The 19,856-nt window shown below is 45.1% G+C and overlaps 1 protein-coding gene across 1 annotated transcript in view; it reads left to right on the top strand.

Moving 5' to 3' along the window:
• The first annotated feature begins 1,570 nt into the window (after nucleotides 1–1,570).
• The window catches only part of CNKSR3 (CNKSR family member 3), a 211,473-nt gene continuing 193,187 nt past the window's right edge, over nucleotides 1,571–19,856 (top strand). Inside the window, exon 1 of the mRNA XM_086927390.1 lies at nucleotides 1,571–1,773. Coding sequence (XP_086783516.1) covers nucleotides 1,722–1,773 — 52 coding nt within the window. The 5' untranslated portion in view covers nucleotides 1,571–1,721. The remainder of the gene's footprint in view (nucleotides 1,774–19,856) is intronic.

The following is a 19,856-nucleotide window of genomic DNA, read 5'->3' as shown; positions in this document are numbered from 1 at the left end:
GGTCACGTGGGTTCCCCCAACAATGATGTCACTTTCGGATCGGTCCTGCACTAGCCCATGTTATGCTAATCGGCCATCTTGGAAAGGGGTAGACATATGGGATAACGTACTAGTATCATAACAAGAAAGGTAATTAATGCATACCAGTTATATCGGCATACCGGCATATCAAAGAGTATTAAAAAGTGAATTTTATCGTGTATATAACGGCATGCTCCCAAATGGGCCGTCAACTAGACCAAGCATATTGCTTAGTTAGATGTCATAAATTCGATGAATACATGTAATTTGGCGATAACGGTAAATAACAAAAGAAAAAGTAGATTTGATTTGGAACTAAACTCCCTATGACTACGACAATATTGGTGAGCTGGTTGAAAGATATGAACTATTCCATAACGGTCTGAAAAGACCGTGGCGGCCATATTGGAGAAGGTTGATAGTACCTGGAAGATGTCGGGACTAAGTTTGTAAAGGGGGTATATCCTATCCCCACAGGGCAAGACTCGGATATTACATTAAGAGATAGATTTTATTTACGAACCAAAAACATTGTGACTACCACAACATTAGCGAGCTGATTGAAAGCCATGAACTATTCCAAGAAGATCCGAAGGTGCCGTGTCGGCCATATTTAAAGAGATTGATAGTCCAAGGGTGCAAGAAGACGGGATTAGGGGTTAGAAATATTACACCAGAACCAAGATACATTTTGAAGAGGCGCAATGTCACAGGGGCTCCTGTAAAAGCACTCACAGCATCTCTACCTCACAGTGGCACACCTGCACGAGCCACTCACTGAAAACAAGCATTGGCATAGCCAATAGGTGTCGCCTTTGGGACCTTATAATTGTTTAGCCATGCAACACTTGATGTTGTTGCACCAAGGATATTGTGCTGGATAACTAAACACTTATGAGGTCCCAAAGGCGAGTCCTATTGGCTAAGCCAACGTTTGTTTTTTTTTAAACAGTTTTCTATAGCTCGAACTCAACTTTGAAGGTATTGGAGCGCTTTTACACAAGCACCAGTTACATTACACAAAGACATATTCATTTTTGGTAGGCACGGGGAGAGTAAGTAATTTTTCCAGACTCACAGGATTTTGAGTCCACACAACTCAAATTTAGCTCCCTAGCGTCAAAGTTGGAAGCTCTGATCCTTACGCCACATCCTCCAAGCGCTGGCAGTCCAGTTACACCACACAAGGGGGCTAGGAAAGAAAAGTGGATTAGTCATCTGGACACGCGTTAACTTCATTTCCTAATATGCGTGTAACCATGGTAAAATGTCTCCGTAAAGTAGTCATTCGTTCACGTGCGCGTGCGTGGAAGTGCCCTGAGCGGGGACTGTGCGTGACGCTCGTGTCAGTGGTGTGAGTGAAGCCCGCGTCCCTTGTGCGCCGCCCCGTGCGCGCGCCGTGACAGCCTCGGCCCCGGGCCCTCCTCCCGCGCCAGCCCCGCTCAGGCCCCCGCAGCGCTGGGAACAGCTGAAAGTGTAACCCGAGCTCGCGGCTCTCCTCCCCCATCATTAGCATAGACCCTGCCGCCGGCCCGCCGCCACCGCCATACCGACGGAGGCAGCGAGCGAGGGGAGGCGGACGGCAGCCAGCGGCCGGGCTGAGGGGACGGCAAGGGACCCGAGCAGGGGGCAGCGGCAGAGCCGAGGGTCCATGGAGGAGTGGAGCCGGCGCTGAGCGGCGGGGGCCACTGGAGGCGAACATGGAGCCCGTCACCAAGTGGAGCCCGACGCAAGTCGTGGACTGGATGAAAGGTAGGAGGCAGGATGAGCCGCTGTGCGGGGGGTGGGGGGGCGCGCTCTACCAGCTGTGTGCCCCCCCCGGTGCCAGCAGGCCCCTTTCTTTCTCCCGGCCCTGAAGCCACCGGGTTCTCTCAGCGCTCCCTTCAGAGACGCTTGGTGCTGGGGTGGCGGGCATCTTTATTTACAACTATGTGTTTGTTAAATTGCTGCCAAAAAAAAGGCTGTGTGCGCGGGGTCTCCCGCTGAGCGTTGTTCAGTGTGCTTCGCGCCCCCTTGTCAGAACCCCCTTAAGTTTCAGTAATCTCATGGTGGGCTTTTTAGCCCCAGCGGCTTAAATACAGTTTTGAGCCTGAAAATCGTTTTGCCTCGTGAATACACCCAGCCTCAGTATTCACTTGTGAAGATTCTGCCGTTCACAGTCACCTACTGGTTAACAAAACAACAAAGGCTTGTTACTTGCATTTGAGCTGCCCGGTGCTTGCATCTGCAGCTTCCCTCCTTCTACAGTGTTTGTGTGCCTTTGTAGTTGGTGTGACTGCCGTGTGTTGGACATTTGCCAATCGTCATGCCCATTTATTTACATGCTCCATGACCTGGTCTTGCAGTCTGTAACGTGATCGCGTGTCGATAGTCGCATTTTAGCATTAAAAAACCCCATCAAACTAGAGCAATGGAAATAGTTTGATGTGTGCTTCTGGGCTTTTTAGCAGTTATTTGCACTGGTGCAAACAGTGGTTGGTGATTGAAACATAACCCGTACATCAACAGCGGAGTGAGTGGGGGGGCATATACAGTTTATTCATTTAGTAGAAGCGTTTTCCTGAAACATTCTCATTCATATGTCGCATTTTTGTTAAACGGCGCATTTTGTGGGCAGGAGAATGGGCAGTTACTATTGACAACTTTAATTATCTGGTTGAGCCGCATTTCTTTCTAGTTGGACCTATATGCTGCGGGTACATCCTCAGGGGAGCATGTCCAACCCTCCTCACGGATTCGTTTCCCACCCAATGTCTGAATTGTCCAGAAATCTCAGGGTATCATCTGCTACCATAACAGGCAGTAGTTTCCGGGTCTCTTGGTTGACTGAAACCAAACCTTAAATTATATTTTATGGTTGAAGCAAACTTATCCTAGTGGAGGTTGAATGATTCATACACATGTTCTCGTGTAACCTCCCAACTCCTTTCCCTCGCAACTGTCCTCATCACCTACGCGCTACTCATGTAATGTTTGTATGGCAAGGCTAAAATCACAGGCTTGGAGAGGAGGGTGTTTTCCGAAATTCGACAACCCGGGGCAGCAGTTGGAAGCAGAGGGCTTGTGTTTTCCAGGTCACGCACCGGTTGCTCATCTGGTTCTTTAGGGTTTAGTCCAAATGTAAACACGTAAAATGGGCTAACCCCCCCCCCCTTCTTTTGGGTAGTGTACAGCAGCCTTATTTGGGGACCACTGAACTCTGGCGCAATTGCACCTGTTACCCCATTGATAACTTCTTCCCTGGTGAGTTAAGTGATCGCTGCTGACGGAAACGCTAATGGGCAGAGGAGTTCTGATCCTGATAAGGCTGGGCCAACCTCCTGAGTCTGTACACATAAGTAAATTGGGTGCCATAAAGCTAATATACTACCAACATAAATTAGTTACAGCACTTAGAAGCGATATATGATAACGTGCTATTTTGAAATGGAGCCACTAGGGCTACAAATCCCAGAATGCAATAAAATACTTTCTGAGCAGCTCGCGCATGGTAATGGGAAAGTACAGAGCAGTGACAGCGGCGATGTTTCTCCGCATCTGAACATATTCGTTGGTGTGACTGGTGGCCGGGGCTCGAGTTGTTGAATAGTGTACTCTTGTTGTGTTCTCTGACGTAGCTTTTGGCTGACGGAGCCCTTGGCATGTCCGGTGAAAAGTCTACATGTGCATGCTGTTGTACACGAGAGAATCATGGAAGGCTTTCTTAATTGTACTTTAGTAGGAAGTAAGTGAGTAGCCACTGACGTTTTCATGTGACTTATAGACACATGCCTCAGGCGTATATGGAGAGCAACGTGGAAACCTAGTTTAAATGAGTTTAGGAGTTGCCCTAAACAGATTTGGAACTTTTTTTATTTTTGCACGGAACATTCAGCCTCTTATTACACTTAGCGCTGCATGTTCTTAAAACGAATCCCACCCTAATGACGCGCTTTCATTTGCGTTGCAGTGTCATCAATCGCTTCTCCTCTGACAACTACAACTTGGCAGACGCTTGTTTGGGTTCTTGTGGGCGAGGTTTTCTGGAGGCCAGGGGTGGGTAGGGGAAGCGAAGGCGGCGGGATTCCGCACGGGGGGGGGGGGGGGGGGGGGGGGGCAGATTTACAAGCCCCTTGCGCCACTTTTGCGTCACTTTTAACATTGGAAAAGTGACACCAATGTGGCGCAAGGGGCTTGTAAATCTGCCCCTTGGTACTTTGAGGACGCATCTAGTTTGGGGAACGGTGTTTCTCGCGTCGCGTTGTTTAGGAAGTCGGCGCGTTGCAGTGGTCTGTGACTGGCGGAATATCAGCCGCTTGGTGTACAGTGCCTCCCTGTGAAACTGCAGACTCCACGTCAGAAAAAAATGCACGGGGTGAGGGGCAGAGGGCTACAGGGTTCAGCGTCCTGTATGTGCCGGTTGTGTTTCTGCGGGCCAGTCACATGCCTCTGCAAAGAATGTGTGTTGCAAAAGATACGGAAGGGGAGGGGGCACACCCGAACACATTGTGTAGGCATGCGTGTCATAAAGTGGGGATTTAATGGCAAACAATCTAAAGTGCGACCAGGCGTTCATTTCCACTGAAAGGTTAATTCGTTCATTTATTCTATGCTTCTTTGGGTGACAAGGTACTGCGGCCTCTCGGGTTGCATATTTGTGGCCTGGATTTGGCAACGTCAACTAGCAGCGCTTGCGGGGAAGTATTTGGGAACAATGGCCTGTAATGTAAATATCTCAACTGTTGTATTAATGAAGGCGAGAACTTTATAGCTGCATGCGCCACTCGGAGGTTTGTTTTTCCCCATATCATCCATAATCTGGTAGCAATAACTTGTTGAATTGGCTTCAAACTCGCAGCAGTGGTTTGGGAATTTGAGCTCATCTTTGATATAGGCCTGGGAATGTATAAACGTGGTTGAATTATTGGCAAGAGAGGTACAGCGGTGTGCAACGTAAATACATATCCGCATAAATAATACTATGGAACTCATTTACATGTTCAGTTATAATCCTGAAAATCTGGCATGGATCTGGCCCTTATGTACTTGGACACCCATGGTTTAGAATGATGATTGGGGCAATTATCCAATTTTTTAAAATTTTATTATTTTTATTGAAAACAAATTAACACATCAAATAACACATTACAGACAATGCCAGGAATAGTGCTGCAATCGACAATCATTAACTGTAAGGCCATACTCCCCGTCGGGGGAATATCCCATTCTTAATAACATTTGAAGCAATTCTAATTGCTGTGCTCTGACAGTTGCTCTGTGACCCCTCCATTATGCACAAGACCGTTTGAAATTTGCGTTGTCTTTTCCCATTCTTTGCTGGGTTGTCCATGTGGTGGTGAGTAGAAGTTAACGGTTGCTTTGATGTTATTCTTTACTTAATGAGTACAGGCGACATTGGTGGAACCTTTCAGGGTCATCAGTTATAAATGCTTGGCCTTCAAACGATCCCTTAACAAAAGCCATAGTACAGATGATAAAGCTAGACCAATGTCTGACATTACGCCCAGAATTCTATAACTTATAACAGAAAAATCCAGGACTGGAAACGGTGTAGGAAATGGACTTTGGGGCAGGGAGGTGGTTACCCTATCTCCCTCTTCGGCAAACTTTGGTTTAAAACAAGCGTGTCCTTCACACAGCTCCATACCAGACATCCTGAGTTGCTTGTAGTGGACTTCTTTCGGACCCTTTGGTTCCCAGGCGCACAAGCAAGTAAGTGGCCCTCTCCCTGGATGGGGCTTGGAAAGATGGTAGGCTTTAGTGCCCAGAAGATCTTGCTTACTGCTGGTAAGAGGGGGTGTGAAAGCAGAGGAGATGCTTATGCTCGGAGTGGTAGTTCCCCGGTGGTGTGATGGCTTTTAAGTGAGTGCATTCCCTTCGGTAGGGCCCTTCAGTAACAAGCTGCAAACTTGGGAGTGCATGAAACTAGCCACCCTGATCACCTGGTCATAAGGTGGGTATCAGCAGACAGTCTTAATTTAAGGCTGTTGTGGTGCATAATCCAGTTTTGCCTTAGCGAGCCCAGTAATGTTTTATGAAAAGCTTGCTAGTGTCCCCAAAGCATAATATTTTCCTTGGGTGTGACAAATTGATTTGATTAGGCCATGTCAACTTGCTACGGAGATGCATGTGTACAATAAAGTCTATTTCTTTTCTTTCTTTGAACAACTATCATCTCTTCTATGGTGTCTGAGCATGCATTAGCCCAGGGCCAGCAACATGCTGCATTTCTGAAGGCGCATCAGAACCTGAACATGGGCACCTGGGGGCAGTTTCTTTTGACCTGGTCAGTAAGTTCCCAGAGTTGGGACAGTTTTGTGGCTCTCTTACACATACTCTCTGCTGTATGGCCATCTTAAGAAGTCTCATGCCCCACCCTTCTCGCCACAAATGACCAGCGATAGGGGTCTAGGGCTTTGACACTGTATAAACGGGACCAGTCATTTGTCAGCAGATGCTTGGATGACAAGAAAGAGACCTAACAAGCAAGCAGTATTGGGGATTGTATCTCACAGACAGTTTTAGGGATGGTGTGGTGGTGGAGCAGACTTAAACCTTAGTAGGAGAGTGATGAAGCCCAAGGTGGAAAGTGGTAGGTGCGCTAAAAGCTTAATAGGCCGTGCCTTAGTTTCTGTGCGCGCCACAGAGGGAAGGCTGCAAACCTCTATGGGACACACTACAATGTGATCAGATGATGGGTAACGGAAGTAGGTGGAGGTTGAGTGAAAGGTTCCTGAATCATGTATCAAAGTAGGGGCTTTTGATAACTATTCATTTTTTTGTGCTTTATTCCATTAACCCGAGACTCTGAAAGCAAAAGATTTGGAACTACCTAAAATGCTGGATTTTTCTGTTTCAGTGTTACTTCGTTGTGAAAACCAACCCCACCTCTAGAGTGGGATTTCCATGATGCGGTTTAGGCAGTCAGTCAGCACAGGTGAGATGAGAGGCTGGAGCAGGAGTCTGTTTTGATTGCAATCCCGGAGAGTCCACAGTAGTTGAGGCCAGGTTCAGTTTACTCCAGGTCGCATGCCTGGTCTCTGTGATCTGCCGGGACTTCTTTCCTGTGGTAGTGTTCATCGCTCCAGTGTTTACAACTGGACTCGACCGTGAGTGGCAGGGGCCAGCGCGCCCTTGGTTGCCCTCGGGCAGCCGGCCAGAGTCCAGCCAGACAGCTTCCCAGGTCTGCCGGCATGGGTAGGCCCCACAAGTAAACGCAGGGCCTCGGCTCTGCAAGTGTCGGGCCGTCGTCGCGGGTGTGTTGCTCGAACAGGTGCTCCTTCACAGGGCCTTGATTTCGGCGTGCCTTCTGCAGTTGCTCGGTCGGGGGTCACGTGTGCACGAGCGGGTTCAGCCAGGATTACGGGAGTGCGCACTCAGCATTTTTGAGTTTCGCCCAGAGCCTCGAGGCCGGGTTGTAATTTTCAGTTTAATCCTGTGCCCTTGGTGCCAGGCACGTGCGGTGTGAGACGAAGGACCCAACAAGCGCGCGCATGGAAGTGCAATGCAGATTATATTTATCGCTGTGTGGTCAGCGCGACCTTCCCAGGTTTTTATATCTCACGCGTGGTCCATGTGTTCTATCGCAAAGGCAGCCCGGCTTTAAACCCTACCCCCCATGGGGCCCAGCAGTGTGCTGTACAGAGTCCTGGCAGTGTGCTGTAACCTCAAGGCCTTTACAACTTGTACATGTGACATTTTTTCCTGTTTATATCTCTTTTTTGAGTGACTTTACACCTTGTACATTTGCAATTTTTTTCTGTTTTATATCTCTTCTGTAACGCATGTAATCCAAAGTCCTTATGTATCACAACTCGTTCTTTTGTAAAGCGCTCTGTCACCTTCAGGTAATGTCCGTGCTATATACAATAGCATAAAATAAAATAAAAACAGAATGCCTCAGCAGTGCGTGTGGATTCACTACACCCTCAGTGTGGATCAGTACTGTGTTCTGCAGCTCCTGGAACACAACGCGCTAAATAAGTGCAGGGCCCCGCAATGAGTACTGTCTTTACAAGGCCACAGACAATGTCTTAAGTGGGCTGGTGCTGCGTACCTGCACTTCTTTAATTTGCAAGGAAGAGTACCTGCACTTCTCAGCACTGCTGCAATACATTCGATGGGAGAACACCTGTACTTCTCCAGAGCAAACGGGTACTACAAATACTGAGTACCCCCGCTTCTATATTTCAGTTTAAATCACTGGTCGGAACAGCGTGCTAAGGCATACTCGCGTGGGTATTCCCCAATGGGATGATGGTGTGAACCACAGACCGCCACCCCCTTAGTGTGCTACGCATGCCCTCCTCGCCCGATTGAGTACTGTGCAGCCCCCCCCCGCCCCCACACACACCTCAAAGGACTCTGTGCTTTCTATCCCAAGCTCCCAGAGAAGAGTGCTTTATAGCCCACCCACCTTCCTTGCCATTTCCTTATAGACCCTCAAACATTGTGCTGTATAGCTGCCTATCCCCAGCAGTGTGCCCTATAGCTCTCCACCCACGTCAGCCTACTCTATAGCTTTCCTACCCCATAGCAATGTGTTAGTGTCGACCTACTTGGTTTTAAACCTGTGCTTCACCCCTTTAGCATGCTATGTGTCTTATGCACAGGATCCTGGCTTTGTGCTGTACCCATAAGACACCAACACCCCGCTGCACCCTCGCGTGACACGTTTTGTGCCTTTCACGAACTTTGTGAGATTCCACATACATTCAAAGATATTGTGCACACTTCTGCCTCTGCGCGCTTCCTAGCCATGAGGGCCACTCCATTGGAGTAGGCCCTGTGACGTGGGCAGGATACTATCCTTTTGCTGGCTGCTTTGTTTCGACAGCCAACAATGCCTTTTATTTTGGGTGACTGGGGGCTTTGTGGTTTTACAGCAAAGACCTGGCTGCGTGCGTGTTCTTGTACTCCTGCAGTGCAGTGTGTGGTATTTGGGCACTGAAAGTGCCAAAAATCTGAAAACAATTGGTTTGGGAACTAAGTACGTGTTTTTCTTTTCTTTTTAACTTATTGAAGATAAGTTTTCTTGCAGTTGTCTGGTCTTGCCTCCCCAACCCTTTCTTCCTCCTACGGAATTTCTAAAAAGCACAGCCTCTGCGACAAGTGTTTGCTTTCCACATTTTGCTGTCTGCAGCAGTTCCTCAAGCAGGCTGCCTTGAATGGAGTTCTTGTGTGAAAGTGTACACAGTGAGCCATGTTTGTTTGCTTTGACATCACTTGGCTGCTGAAACGTTTTTTTTTTAAATTTGCGCTCCCAAGGCCAAAAGCGAAATTAGTTTAATCTCAGATTTGAATTTACATTTAGTAAGTTTTGAAGCCGCTGTGTGAAGTTGTCAAATGGCAGCAGTTCTCCTTGCAAATACACCAAGAAGCAACAAAGCCAGTAGGTATTTGAAGCTTTGTAAATGCTTATTTTTTTTCATGGTTTTGCAAAACTTTGTTCAGAGCTGTAGAACCCTCCTCAATCTTTAAAAGAAATGGACAAAAGCAAAACAAATATTTTTTTGGCCTCTGAAAGCATTCTTTGCCATAGGAGTCGCTGCCACTTCAGAGAAGTATTTTGTGTGTGGATGTGCTTGTTGTCAAAGGGAAGAATGCTGACACTCAACAGTGAAGTTAACCAATGGATGAAGAGCGCCAAACCACTGTGGCATGCTCTATGCTGTAGTGGGAGGAAAGAAATATGAATGACATGTTAAGAAACAAATGAGGGTAGAGGGTTGGATGATAAATAAACGTTAGGCAGTATTGGGTGCCAAAATCGTGCCGGCATCAGTAGTTTGGACTGTGGAGGAAATTAGATGTTTTATGATATCCCACACTATAACTGCCAAGTTTCACTTAATCATGCGACACCACTTCGCCTAAGGCCAGGATAGTTTGCATTACCGATTTTGTTAGACATGTTCCAAAAGGCAGAGTACTGTTGGCTACGAAGTAAAGATGGGCTGAATATACCACTTATGATTTGGGGACGCTTGAAAGCGAAGATCACGTGCTGTACAGTCTGCCTGCAGCTCTTTATTGTGATACCAATATAGCATTTATTCAACAGACTTGGTGCGACTAGTATTGTGAAACATCTGCATTGTGACCATCAACTCGTTTCAACTCCTGACTGCAATTAGAACTTGTTTAGTATACAGCACTTCTGCTACAGGCTATATCCATGATGTGCTGTAAATAAGGTGCATCTCTTCTCCCAACTCCACGTCTTAATTTGTCAATCCCCATAAAGATGGAATGGAATGAATCAAACAGGTCACTGATCGGTTCATTTTCTGCAATGGACGCATTAGACCACGAGAGAGCTTAACCATGAGCTATTGCACCCATGCTTGCAGCACTCTGGAACCAAACTTCCAGGGTTCCCTTGGGTTAGGGCATTGGGACATCATGTGGCCTTTGGGGCACCCAAGCAGTTTCTAGCCCCAGCTACTTTGCTGGCTTGGTACAACTTAAAGAAGAGAAGACCCTCCCTTCATCCGCTTAGCGTTTCCAAATGGATGAAGTGCATCTGTCTTACTGGGATTTATTTAAAATATGCACAAGTCCTCTTGCAAAGCTACGGCTTCCAGAGAGGTGTTTGATTTGGGGTGCATCCTTGTGCGTGACACAGCACGCTCTTCTGATTTGACTGGTGGAGGTGGGATACACGGGGCAGAGGTAGTTTCACCCTGGCACTGTGGTGACCTGACTTTACCTTATGTGAGCTGGGCTTTGGTTACTTTCTATGCATCAATTGATGACCATGTTGCAGTTAAGACCTGCTACTTGAGTTGCGGGATTGAGAATCTGTGGTGCAGGGACCGAAGAACAGCAGCAGGAAAGACACATCAGTGAGAGTCAGTGCAGCTGGTCAGAAGGCACCAGGGGGCTGGAATGGGAAAAAATAGAACTGCAGTTACATTGGGCCTGCTAGTGTAAGACAGTTGTAAGGTGGCGGATTGGCGAGGAGGATGGATGAGGGAAGAAATGAGGAGTGATGATTAAAATCAAAAAGTTGGGTTCCAAAACAAAACTTTGAATGCGATTAGCGAAGTAGCATTACATACTTCAGTATTTAAGGGCTGGCTCTCCCACCTGTCGGTGTAGTACACGTGACACTGGTATGTGGGTGGGGTGGAGAAGGACCAATATTTATGAGAGTAGTGTTTCAGGAAATGAAGGGGGCAAGAGTGACCTGTTTGAAGAATCAAAGCCATGGTGGTTTAAGACTTTCAAGAGAAGGAGCAAGAGAGAACATTTGCCACACAAAGCAGTGAAGTGTAAATGTAGAGTAAGTGTCAGCCGGCGTAAGCAGGAATGAGGTTAGTATTCACACATGTAAGGTGTGCAGAAGCATAAGGATGAGCAAGAACCCAAACTATAGTACAGAATGCCTGGGTGGTGAAAGGAAATACACATAATAGTGACTAGCACCAACAATGAGGACTTAAGGGTGGGGAAAAGCCAGAAAACACACCCATAGACTATTGGTCTAATTTAATGGTTGGACTCCCACTTACTGAGCTCAACAGCTGGTAGTTTGTTGAAATATTTACATATTTGCATGTAGAGTGCTGGTCTGTAGAGCAAGGGGAGGATGCTGTCACTCGGGGTGAATGGCCCAAAGACTTTGGGGAACGATACACTGTTAGTTCTCTAGAGATAAGACCCTTGTTACCAGAACGTTACATTTGTTTTTCACAAACCCAGAAAAATAAGACCCACACATGTTCACGTAGGTGCCTGGTTCATCACTTCCTGGGCTTCCAAGTACAGATTTGGGATCTGGGAAGAAGTCATTGAAGTGACTGCCATTAAGACAAGGGGTCTTCTGATAAACCGAGCCCAAATGTTGCAGGTGAAAGTTTAAAGATGTATTGTAACCCATGCAACCTGTGACTGAAGCATGACTAACCAGAAAGCAGATTGTACAAATCCATGGTGGGGATAAAAAGGGAAGTAATGTGGATGTGGATGAAATGTATGGTACACATCTTAACCCTGAAATTTGTCTGGTTATGTCTTGTTTATACCACAAAACACATGACTGATGGTGAATGGTGATATTGTAAATAGAAAACAAAAAACCTCTCACATTTGGCGATTAAGGAAATGAATGCTTTCCCAGAAAAGAATGCCACCTTTTGATCTGGTGACTCATGAATAGGATCCCGCACCTCTTTTCCTCAGAGTGCCATAGGCTCAGGTCATCAATCCAAATATGGACAGTGGTTCATGATAGGGCGGAGATGGACACAGAACTCCTAGGCTGTGTACCTCCTCCCAAAATCCTCTTCTCCTCGCTAGAGGAATAAATCCAGTGTTTAAAGATGTTCTGCTAGATTGGCAAGTTGATTCCAAACCTTGTCCCTTACCATGTAATTCGCCTAACAATCCGTACCGTGTTGGAGTGTACACGTGTGCCTGGACCTGACCTACATGGGAGTCTTCGGATATCACTTGGCCGGTTGTACTTTGCTCAGGACCATGCATACACCTCAGAGCAGAGTACTTAATACTGCTCACGACAAACCACTGCTTTCCAGTGCCTTCTGTTCTCTCACAAGTATGTCTGTCCCTTCAGCTGAGGAGCACTGAAACATTCCCCTCTTTAGTACATTGGGTAACTCCCACCATTATTTAAACCCTGGTGTAGAGTGCAGAACTTTTCTTCTCTTGGCTCCTCTGACTATAACGGAAAAGACTTGCACTGTTGACGGCCTAAGTATCCCTTCCTGACGTAAAGCTCTGCACACCTTTACCAGGAAGGAGCTCCGAGACCAACTTTTTATTCCAGGAACAAAATATACGCACTTCTAAAATAATTCCCTCGCCCTTTCGAGGACTACGGTAACTATGCTTGGGCTTCTGCACATCTGAGTTCTTCTGTCTTCTATGTTCTATCTTGAGAACCTTTATTCGCACTCTTTTCCCAGCTTCAGAGGCTGCTTGGTACGCTCCACAGCTAACTAGAGCAACTGTCTCCAGCGGGAGATGTGGGGGAACCAGAGGGATTCTGGGTAGCTCAAGCCTTGTGCTCATGGATATGTGGGTGGGGCTAACCATTATTAAAGCAGCATGACATTTAGAGTGCAGTTCGAATGGCATTACACTGACCCCCTTTTAGCCTTCAGGTCCATTCAAATTCCTTTAACCAGATTTTCGAAAAAGGAAACTAAAACAATAAATTGAACACTATCTTTCAAGTAATATTGTGCCCCTCGGTGCGCTGACATTTGGAAAAATGTGTGTCGGTGTTAAGCCGCCTTCTCTGTTTAGTTTTTCTGACTCAACGCAAGTTGTTATCTTTATAGAAATGCTGCAAGCATCGAAACCATCCAGCAGTTCGCGTTTTGGGTTTCAGCAGGCCTGTCATTCTGCTTCCTCGAATATGAAATGGCAGACTCGGGAGGCCTGGGGGCATAATTAAAAAGAGCCTTTCACTTCTAGGTCACTGAGACAGATCAGTGGCATGCATAGGGCAAACTTAGATTTTTTTCTTTTTTTCGGTGCACTGACGGGGATCTTTCGGTACAGTTATGGTCAGAATTCCAATTTTTCAGCATCGTGAAGAAATGAATATTTTCGTGATATCGCTCACCTTTCTTCATCCATCACTCTGCTAAGCGCTGCACCCTATAACACCATAACCACACTTTGGTGGTCATCATACACGACATAGAAACACTTCCCACACTGGATGAAAACAGACAGCACGGTTCCAGCCACACACACTGCACTGTGGAGCATGCTACCCATGTAGGCAAGTGCTTCGGCGCCCCACGTAGGAGCATTAAGCCTATATGAATGCTGCAAAACAATACATATAAATATTTATGCAATAACAATGAAAACAAACGTGCCCCATTAACACATTATTTAAAGAACTTGTATCAATGAACACACATTTATTACTACAGTGCAAAGCTCAAATTCAAGTTAATTACCACAAACAGCATGTGACACATGAAAAAATACCTCTTGCTGCCTCCATGTTGCATTCAGAAATTACGTTGCACATGGAATCAACTCTCCTAATAGGTACCTCTTTGAATGAGATTTTTACCTTGCTGCCAACATTTAACCCCCAGCACCCTTTATTTGGTTAAATACACTTGTTTGTAAAAAAACAAAACACTTGTAACCCTCTTCACATGTGCATATATACTATTTTTAAAGTGGCAATGAAAATAAACGTGGCCCAGTAACACCTTATTTGAAGCAACCGTCCTAATAAATGCATACTCATTAATTTATTACTGCAGTGCAATGGTCAAATTACAACTTATCACATTACACTAAGTGGCATGAGGGAAATACTTTTTACTGCCTCACACTATGCATTTAACAATTACTGTACATAGGAAACAACCTTTTGAACATTTACAATGTTTTCAGTGTTATTTTGCCGTGCTGCAAACATTTTAGCCAGTCGAAGCCTGATTGTAAATGTAAATGTGTAAATGTATTTGAGCTTATATAGCGCACAGCTACCCACAAAGGGTTTCCCGGCGCTTGCTTAGGGAACCCGTCCTGGTATTCCCCTGTGAGATAACCCCGGCAGGGTATCCACAAGGTGAAAGCCAGGCATCCCGCCGCGAGGGGCCGTTGTGGAGATTAAGCAAGCTATTGCCCAGAGTCGCAGAGTGTGAACCCGTGAGTCGAGAAGGCACCGGAGCGAGAATTATCGAGTCCGTGGAATTTTTGAGCCCAAGACCCGCCGAGGCGGGGTATTGAACCCTGGTCCAGGGCCGATCTCAGCTCCCGGGTCTGCCACCTCTAACCCCTGAGCCACACTTCTCCACTAAAGAGGTAAAAACATTTTTTTGAAACAAGTATGAAAAATGCCATGGCATAAACCATATATGCAGACGCGTAGAGTACAATACACTATTTGTTACCGTTGTTGAGCGAGGGGAGGGGCATTCTGACTCACTCAATATTTAGTTTCTTGTGAGCCACGGCCTCTGCCCATTCTCCACAATGGTGATATTTAGCATATTACACACGCACATCAGAACATATAGTATAATTCACTTAAACTACCACTGTTAAAATGCAGTTCTAGTTCCAAATTAAAACTGAGACAATCTCAAATTCATTAGTTAAGGTTAGGACCACAATCTGCAACTCGCCCAACAGCCATGCAAACCATAACTCGCAAATACATTGCTCATGACCTCCTTCATCATGAAATCTATGCAATTGCAAATATTATAAGTCATCTTACAGATGAACTTTACACACATCAGTTTGACAGGGATGACCATGAATGTACTATAATTTGCTGGGCTAATTATGTTGCTTTTAGTTACATTTAGCTCTTCATTTTATTGGTAAAAATGTAGTGAGGTCATAAGCATTTGGTGTGCAAGCGGGTTTGGCCACAGGGCCCGGCCAGTCCTGGAATGGGGGTGGTTGTAGGATCGGGTCTTTAGCTGTGTGCAAGGGTGTGTGGCCGAATGGACTGGCCGGGAGTTAGACTAGGCCCTGCTACTAACCTACTCTATGTGGCTAATGCTTACTTGTGACCGTTGGCCAAGTACAGTAGTAGGGCATAGAATACGTTCCACCATTTATTTTCTTGTTAACCTCTATATAGCCAACTCAAGCACCATATTAAACACTCATTTCTTAAACTTCCGTATTTATTTCCACCAATCCAAGCAAAGGTATTTCTTTCAGGAAGGTCTATCTTTATGCCAAATTTGGCGTAATCCTTTCAGTTGTTGTTTTTCTGTATCAAAGTTTTCTATAGGAATCAAAATGGGAAGTTGTACTTTAGGGAACCCTCCCTCTTTTATTTTTTGGCCTCCGCCAAAGTTAATAAATAAAAATAAAAAATGTTTTCCCTATGGAAACACTGACTTAACCTTATCTACATTAGCGCTATCACAGCCAGTGTAATATATTTAGTGTATATGTTTAATGTAGACTCTGCTAAATTGTTTCCAAACATCACAGCATAAAACGTGTTGAATGAATGGTTTATTTGGATCATATAGATTAGCTTGATTTCTCTTACTGCATTAAAAGTGACAGTGACCACCTGTTGCACCAGTGTTTTACTTCACTGCTACTAGTATCTTTTAATATGGGTATTTTTTATCTTTTTTCATATAAGTAGCAGTCTCTTGACGCTGGAAATAAATCGTGATTTTAGCCCCAGACTGTGGTAAACTGAGATTATTAGTGCGCCCCTATAATTTTATGTGGGGTTTGGAAAAACACTAATTTGACTCTAAACATCAGATGCGATCAAGGCTGTTGTGATACAGCCGAAACGCGTCATGCTGGTGGAGAGGAGAGAATAAAGACGCATTATTTCACTTAATTTGGTGTTCGAGAGATCTGTACCTGGGGGAGAAGTACTGCATCGAGAGCTGAACTCACAGGATATTGCTTGTGTGTATATATATATATATATATATATATATATATATATATATATATACTCTTACTCGCTCACACTGGCTAAAGCCATGTCTTAAAAGTAGTTCCTGGAGTATAAGCATTGAAATGATGCAAGTATTCTGTATAACAGCTTGTTAAGTTGTATTCCAAGGGAAGGGCAAGTGTTGGTTTTGTCTGCAGGCAATATCTGAAAAAGGCAGTATTGAATCTGTGGGCCATGTGCAAAGATAAATGGCGTATACTCCTGGTGGGATCCAAGTATGCTAACTAACATTAGAAAGTGGACTTTCTTTTTAACCCTGTTCACGCTCTAGACCAGCAGTGGCTGCTTGGAGAGCATTTTATTTCTACTACTCTTTGTTTTGCCTGACACATTTTACTTGGCTCCTAGACTGCCACTGATGGACAGTGTGTATTAGTTACATTACCTCTTAACTACTTTCTGCTTCCTCTGACTTTAGGATTGTGCTTCAGTTATCGTCACCAGAAATGTTGCTGCAGAAGATTACAACACTTATTGCTCTGCGTTCTGCTGATTGAAAACTGAAAATCCAATTGGCTTTTGGTCATGTCCATATTGGGTAAAATGTTTGCGGCCCATCAAATGGGTTCTTGTGCTTGCACTCATGCTGTATCTGACATTGCTTGCCAAGCTGAGAAGAGAACCGTTCGTGAAATCGAGGTAGCACTGATGGCGCTGTCAGCACAATGCACAGGATGCAGAGAAGAGCCACGATCTGACCCTTCAAGAAGCTGGTGGTAGCAGTTCGAAGTTTGCATGAAAATGCACCTACGTACGGTGTGGCTCCAGAAAAGAATCATCATGCGAGTTACAAGGGGTTCTAGCAAAGACAGAACATTTTTGACTGTCAAAGCTAGGTTGTCTGTTAAGGCCTCTGACCTCTATTGGAGGAGGACCAAAATTCACTATATGATGTGGTGGAGGATGTTTTCTAAAGAAGCCTCAGATTGGCCTAGAAAGATTTCCAACTCTGTATGCAGATGTTCCATCAACCCAGAGAAGGTTTCAAGTATGGCAGAATGGAGAAAACCTATAGACTCTCCACACCCTCATTCAAATGCCTGGTCCACTGCCCACCATGAAGGGTTTCACAGTTTAAATTGAATCATGTTTTTTTCCCCAGCATTTAATAATCACTTAGTTTAGCAAATATATTAGAAAAGGGCCACAACAAGTAGAAAGGACTTGTCTTCGTTTCTTGGATTATTTTTTATTTTTAACATGCTTGAGAGTGGCCTCCTGGTCCATCAAGAACATCTTGATGTTTCTTTTATTTATTTATGTATTTATTTTTGGTGGACAGGATCTAGAAATTAAGGATTGGAGTGTGGGGACTTTTGCAAAACAAGAATACTGAGGCTTTTTAATGCCTTATAACTATACCCTAAGATTGATCAACACTTTGTCCGGACAGGAGCAGGTATTTCGTTTTAGGCTACCTGCAGTAAGGCCAACTCGTTTGGCTTATAGGGTGAGCTTGTTATCCTCCACACACACTTTTCTTTTTAAAGGAGTTTGTTGGCTTGAGCCAGAGTAGCTAGCAATTGATAAGTTCCTTTAGGGGTGGTGTACAACTTTTATTTGTTTTTGGCTTTGTGTTTTTTGGGTGTATTGAATTCAGTCATCGACTCAATACAGTGATCATTATATTGCACCTGAACCTCTCAGAAGTAGTAATGGCATATTCTTCAATCTCCTTTGTACTTTTCCCCCGCTCCTGCACTGAAACGGCCTACAATGTTATTAGTAAATAGTATTGCGCCAGAATTTCTTAATTGAATTCTCTAAATAATTACTCTGGTAGTAGGAAGTGTTCTAGGTGAGGTAAGGGCCTGCAAACATCCGACTGGAGTACTTCCCAGTCCAAGGGATTACTTCTCGCCAGCATTTGATGCACTTGTTTAAAAGTGAGCGAAAATTGAACATTCGACTCAAGATGCAATTTTGACCAGAAAGTTGTTTTTAATATTTTGTTACCCAAACACCTGAGAGCTCTCGGATTGTAAGATGTAGCTCTGTAAAAAAAACTGCTATCCCTTTGTAGAGTTAATAACAGATGCAGAGAACTAGTCTTCTGGGTGGGTTATGATGCTGGCTGGAAATGTACAGAAACAATACTGCTGCCCGGCTGTCCATAAATATTTAATGGCATTGTTACTAAATTTCCAGGTCACACTGATGAGGCCCCTACTCCGGTGTCACCGGCTTCTTGCTGGTCTTTGGGTTTCAGTCTCCTATTGGTGTGCTTGTGAAATGTATACGGTTGATCCTGTGTGCTGTACAAAGCTCCTAGGTGAACTTCACATCCCTTCCGACACTTTGTGAGATTTCCTTTGTGCGTTTGTTCCATAGACTTAATGTAGCAGTGTGGAAATGTAGCTGTGTTTAGGAGACCAATGCCTATTATGCATTTTAAGGAAATGAGTAAAAGTGAATCGTTTTGTGTTTGAGCTTTTTAATAACTGAGTAGAAGGTATGTAGTGGTTCATTGCTTTTGAAGACAGACACAATTAATGTGGGCCACCCTTAAAGGGAGATTACATCAATATTTGCTGATGGTGAAAGGTGATTGTCCCGAGCCTGGTAACACTAACAGAGAAGACATGGCACCCAGCTAGTTGTGTCTGATTTGAGCAAGTTAGTTCAAAGAGGAGTAGGGTCTCTGGATGTGGCATGAGGTGGGGACCTCTGAGTGATGTTGAAGGATGTCTTGTTTATGGTAGTCATGGTGGATGAGCAGATACAACAAGATGATGGACGGAGTGCTGAAACTTTTGCAGACACTTTTTCCCGGGCAAGAGATCTGGGTTAAATTCATTGTTCTTTTGCTCACCATGCCTGGCCTGGCAGTTTGGGCTAATGACTGCTCCCATGGGGAGCAGGGTCAAGACTGATTTGCATATGCTAGGTTCAAACTGAGGTGGCATGGTGAGCAAGAAAACGATGGATTTAACCTTGATCTGTGACTGGGAGTGAATGTTTGACAATGTTCAGCATTCCTACCATCATCTTTTTGTGTTGCTATATTCATGGTGGATGAACCAGAGAGTCTTGAACCTCCTCTGGTGTGGGGTCATCCGATAGATGGGTTCTGTTTCCATTTGCCAAGTCTCAGAAAGAGGTTCTCTGCTGCAACTTGGGTCCGTGCATCCGTCCATTCGACAGGACAGTGGGCCTCCTCCACCACAGCCGGGTAGTGAGGGAAAGGACAATAAAAAATAGCTTTTTTTGGGGGGGGGGAGAAAGTTGAGACGGGAAAGGAAGGTGCTGGTACTGATTTATTTATTGAGTGTACGTGCGAGGATACACATGTTTTAGCCCTAGGAGTGGGTTGAGTCCGAGAGTAGTTTGCCAGAAGGCTGGGTGCCAGAGACTGATGTTTTGTGTGGGCTCACCCTCTTAA

This window comes from Lissotriton vulgaris, chromosome 6 (assembly GCF_964263255.1).
Source record: "Lissotriton vulgaris chromosome 6, aLisVul1.2, whole genome shotgun sequence".
NCBI lineage: Eukaryota > Metazoa > Chordata > Amphibia > Caudata > Salamandridae > Lissotriton > Lissotriton vulgaris.
Note: the sequence above shows the minus strand (reverse complement) of the source record. Positions and strands in the feature narration are given on the sequence as shown.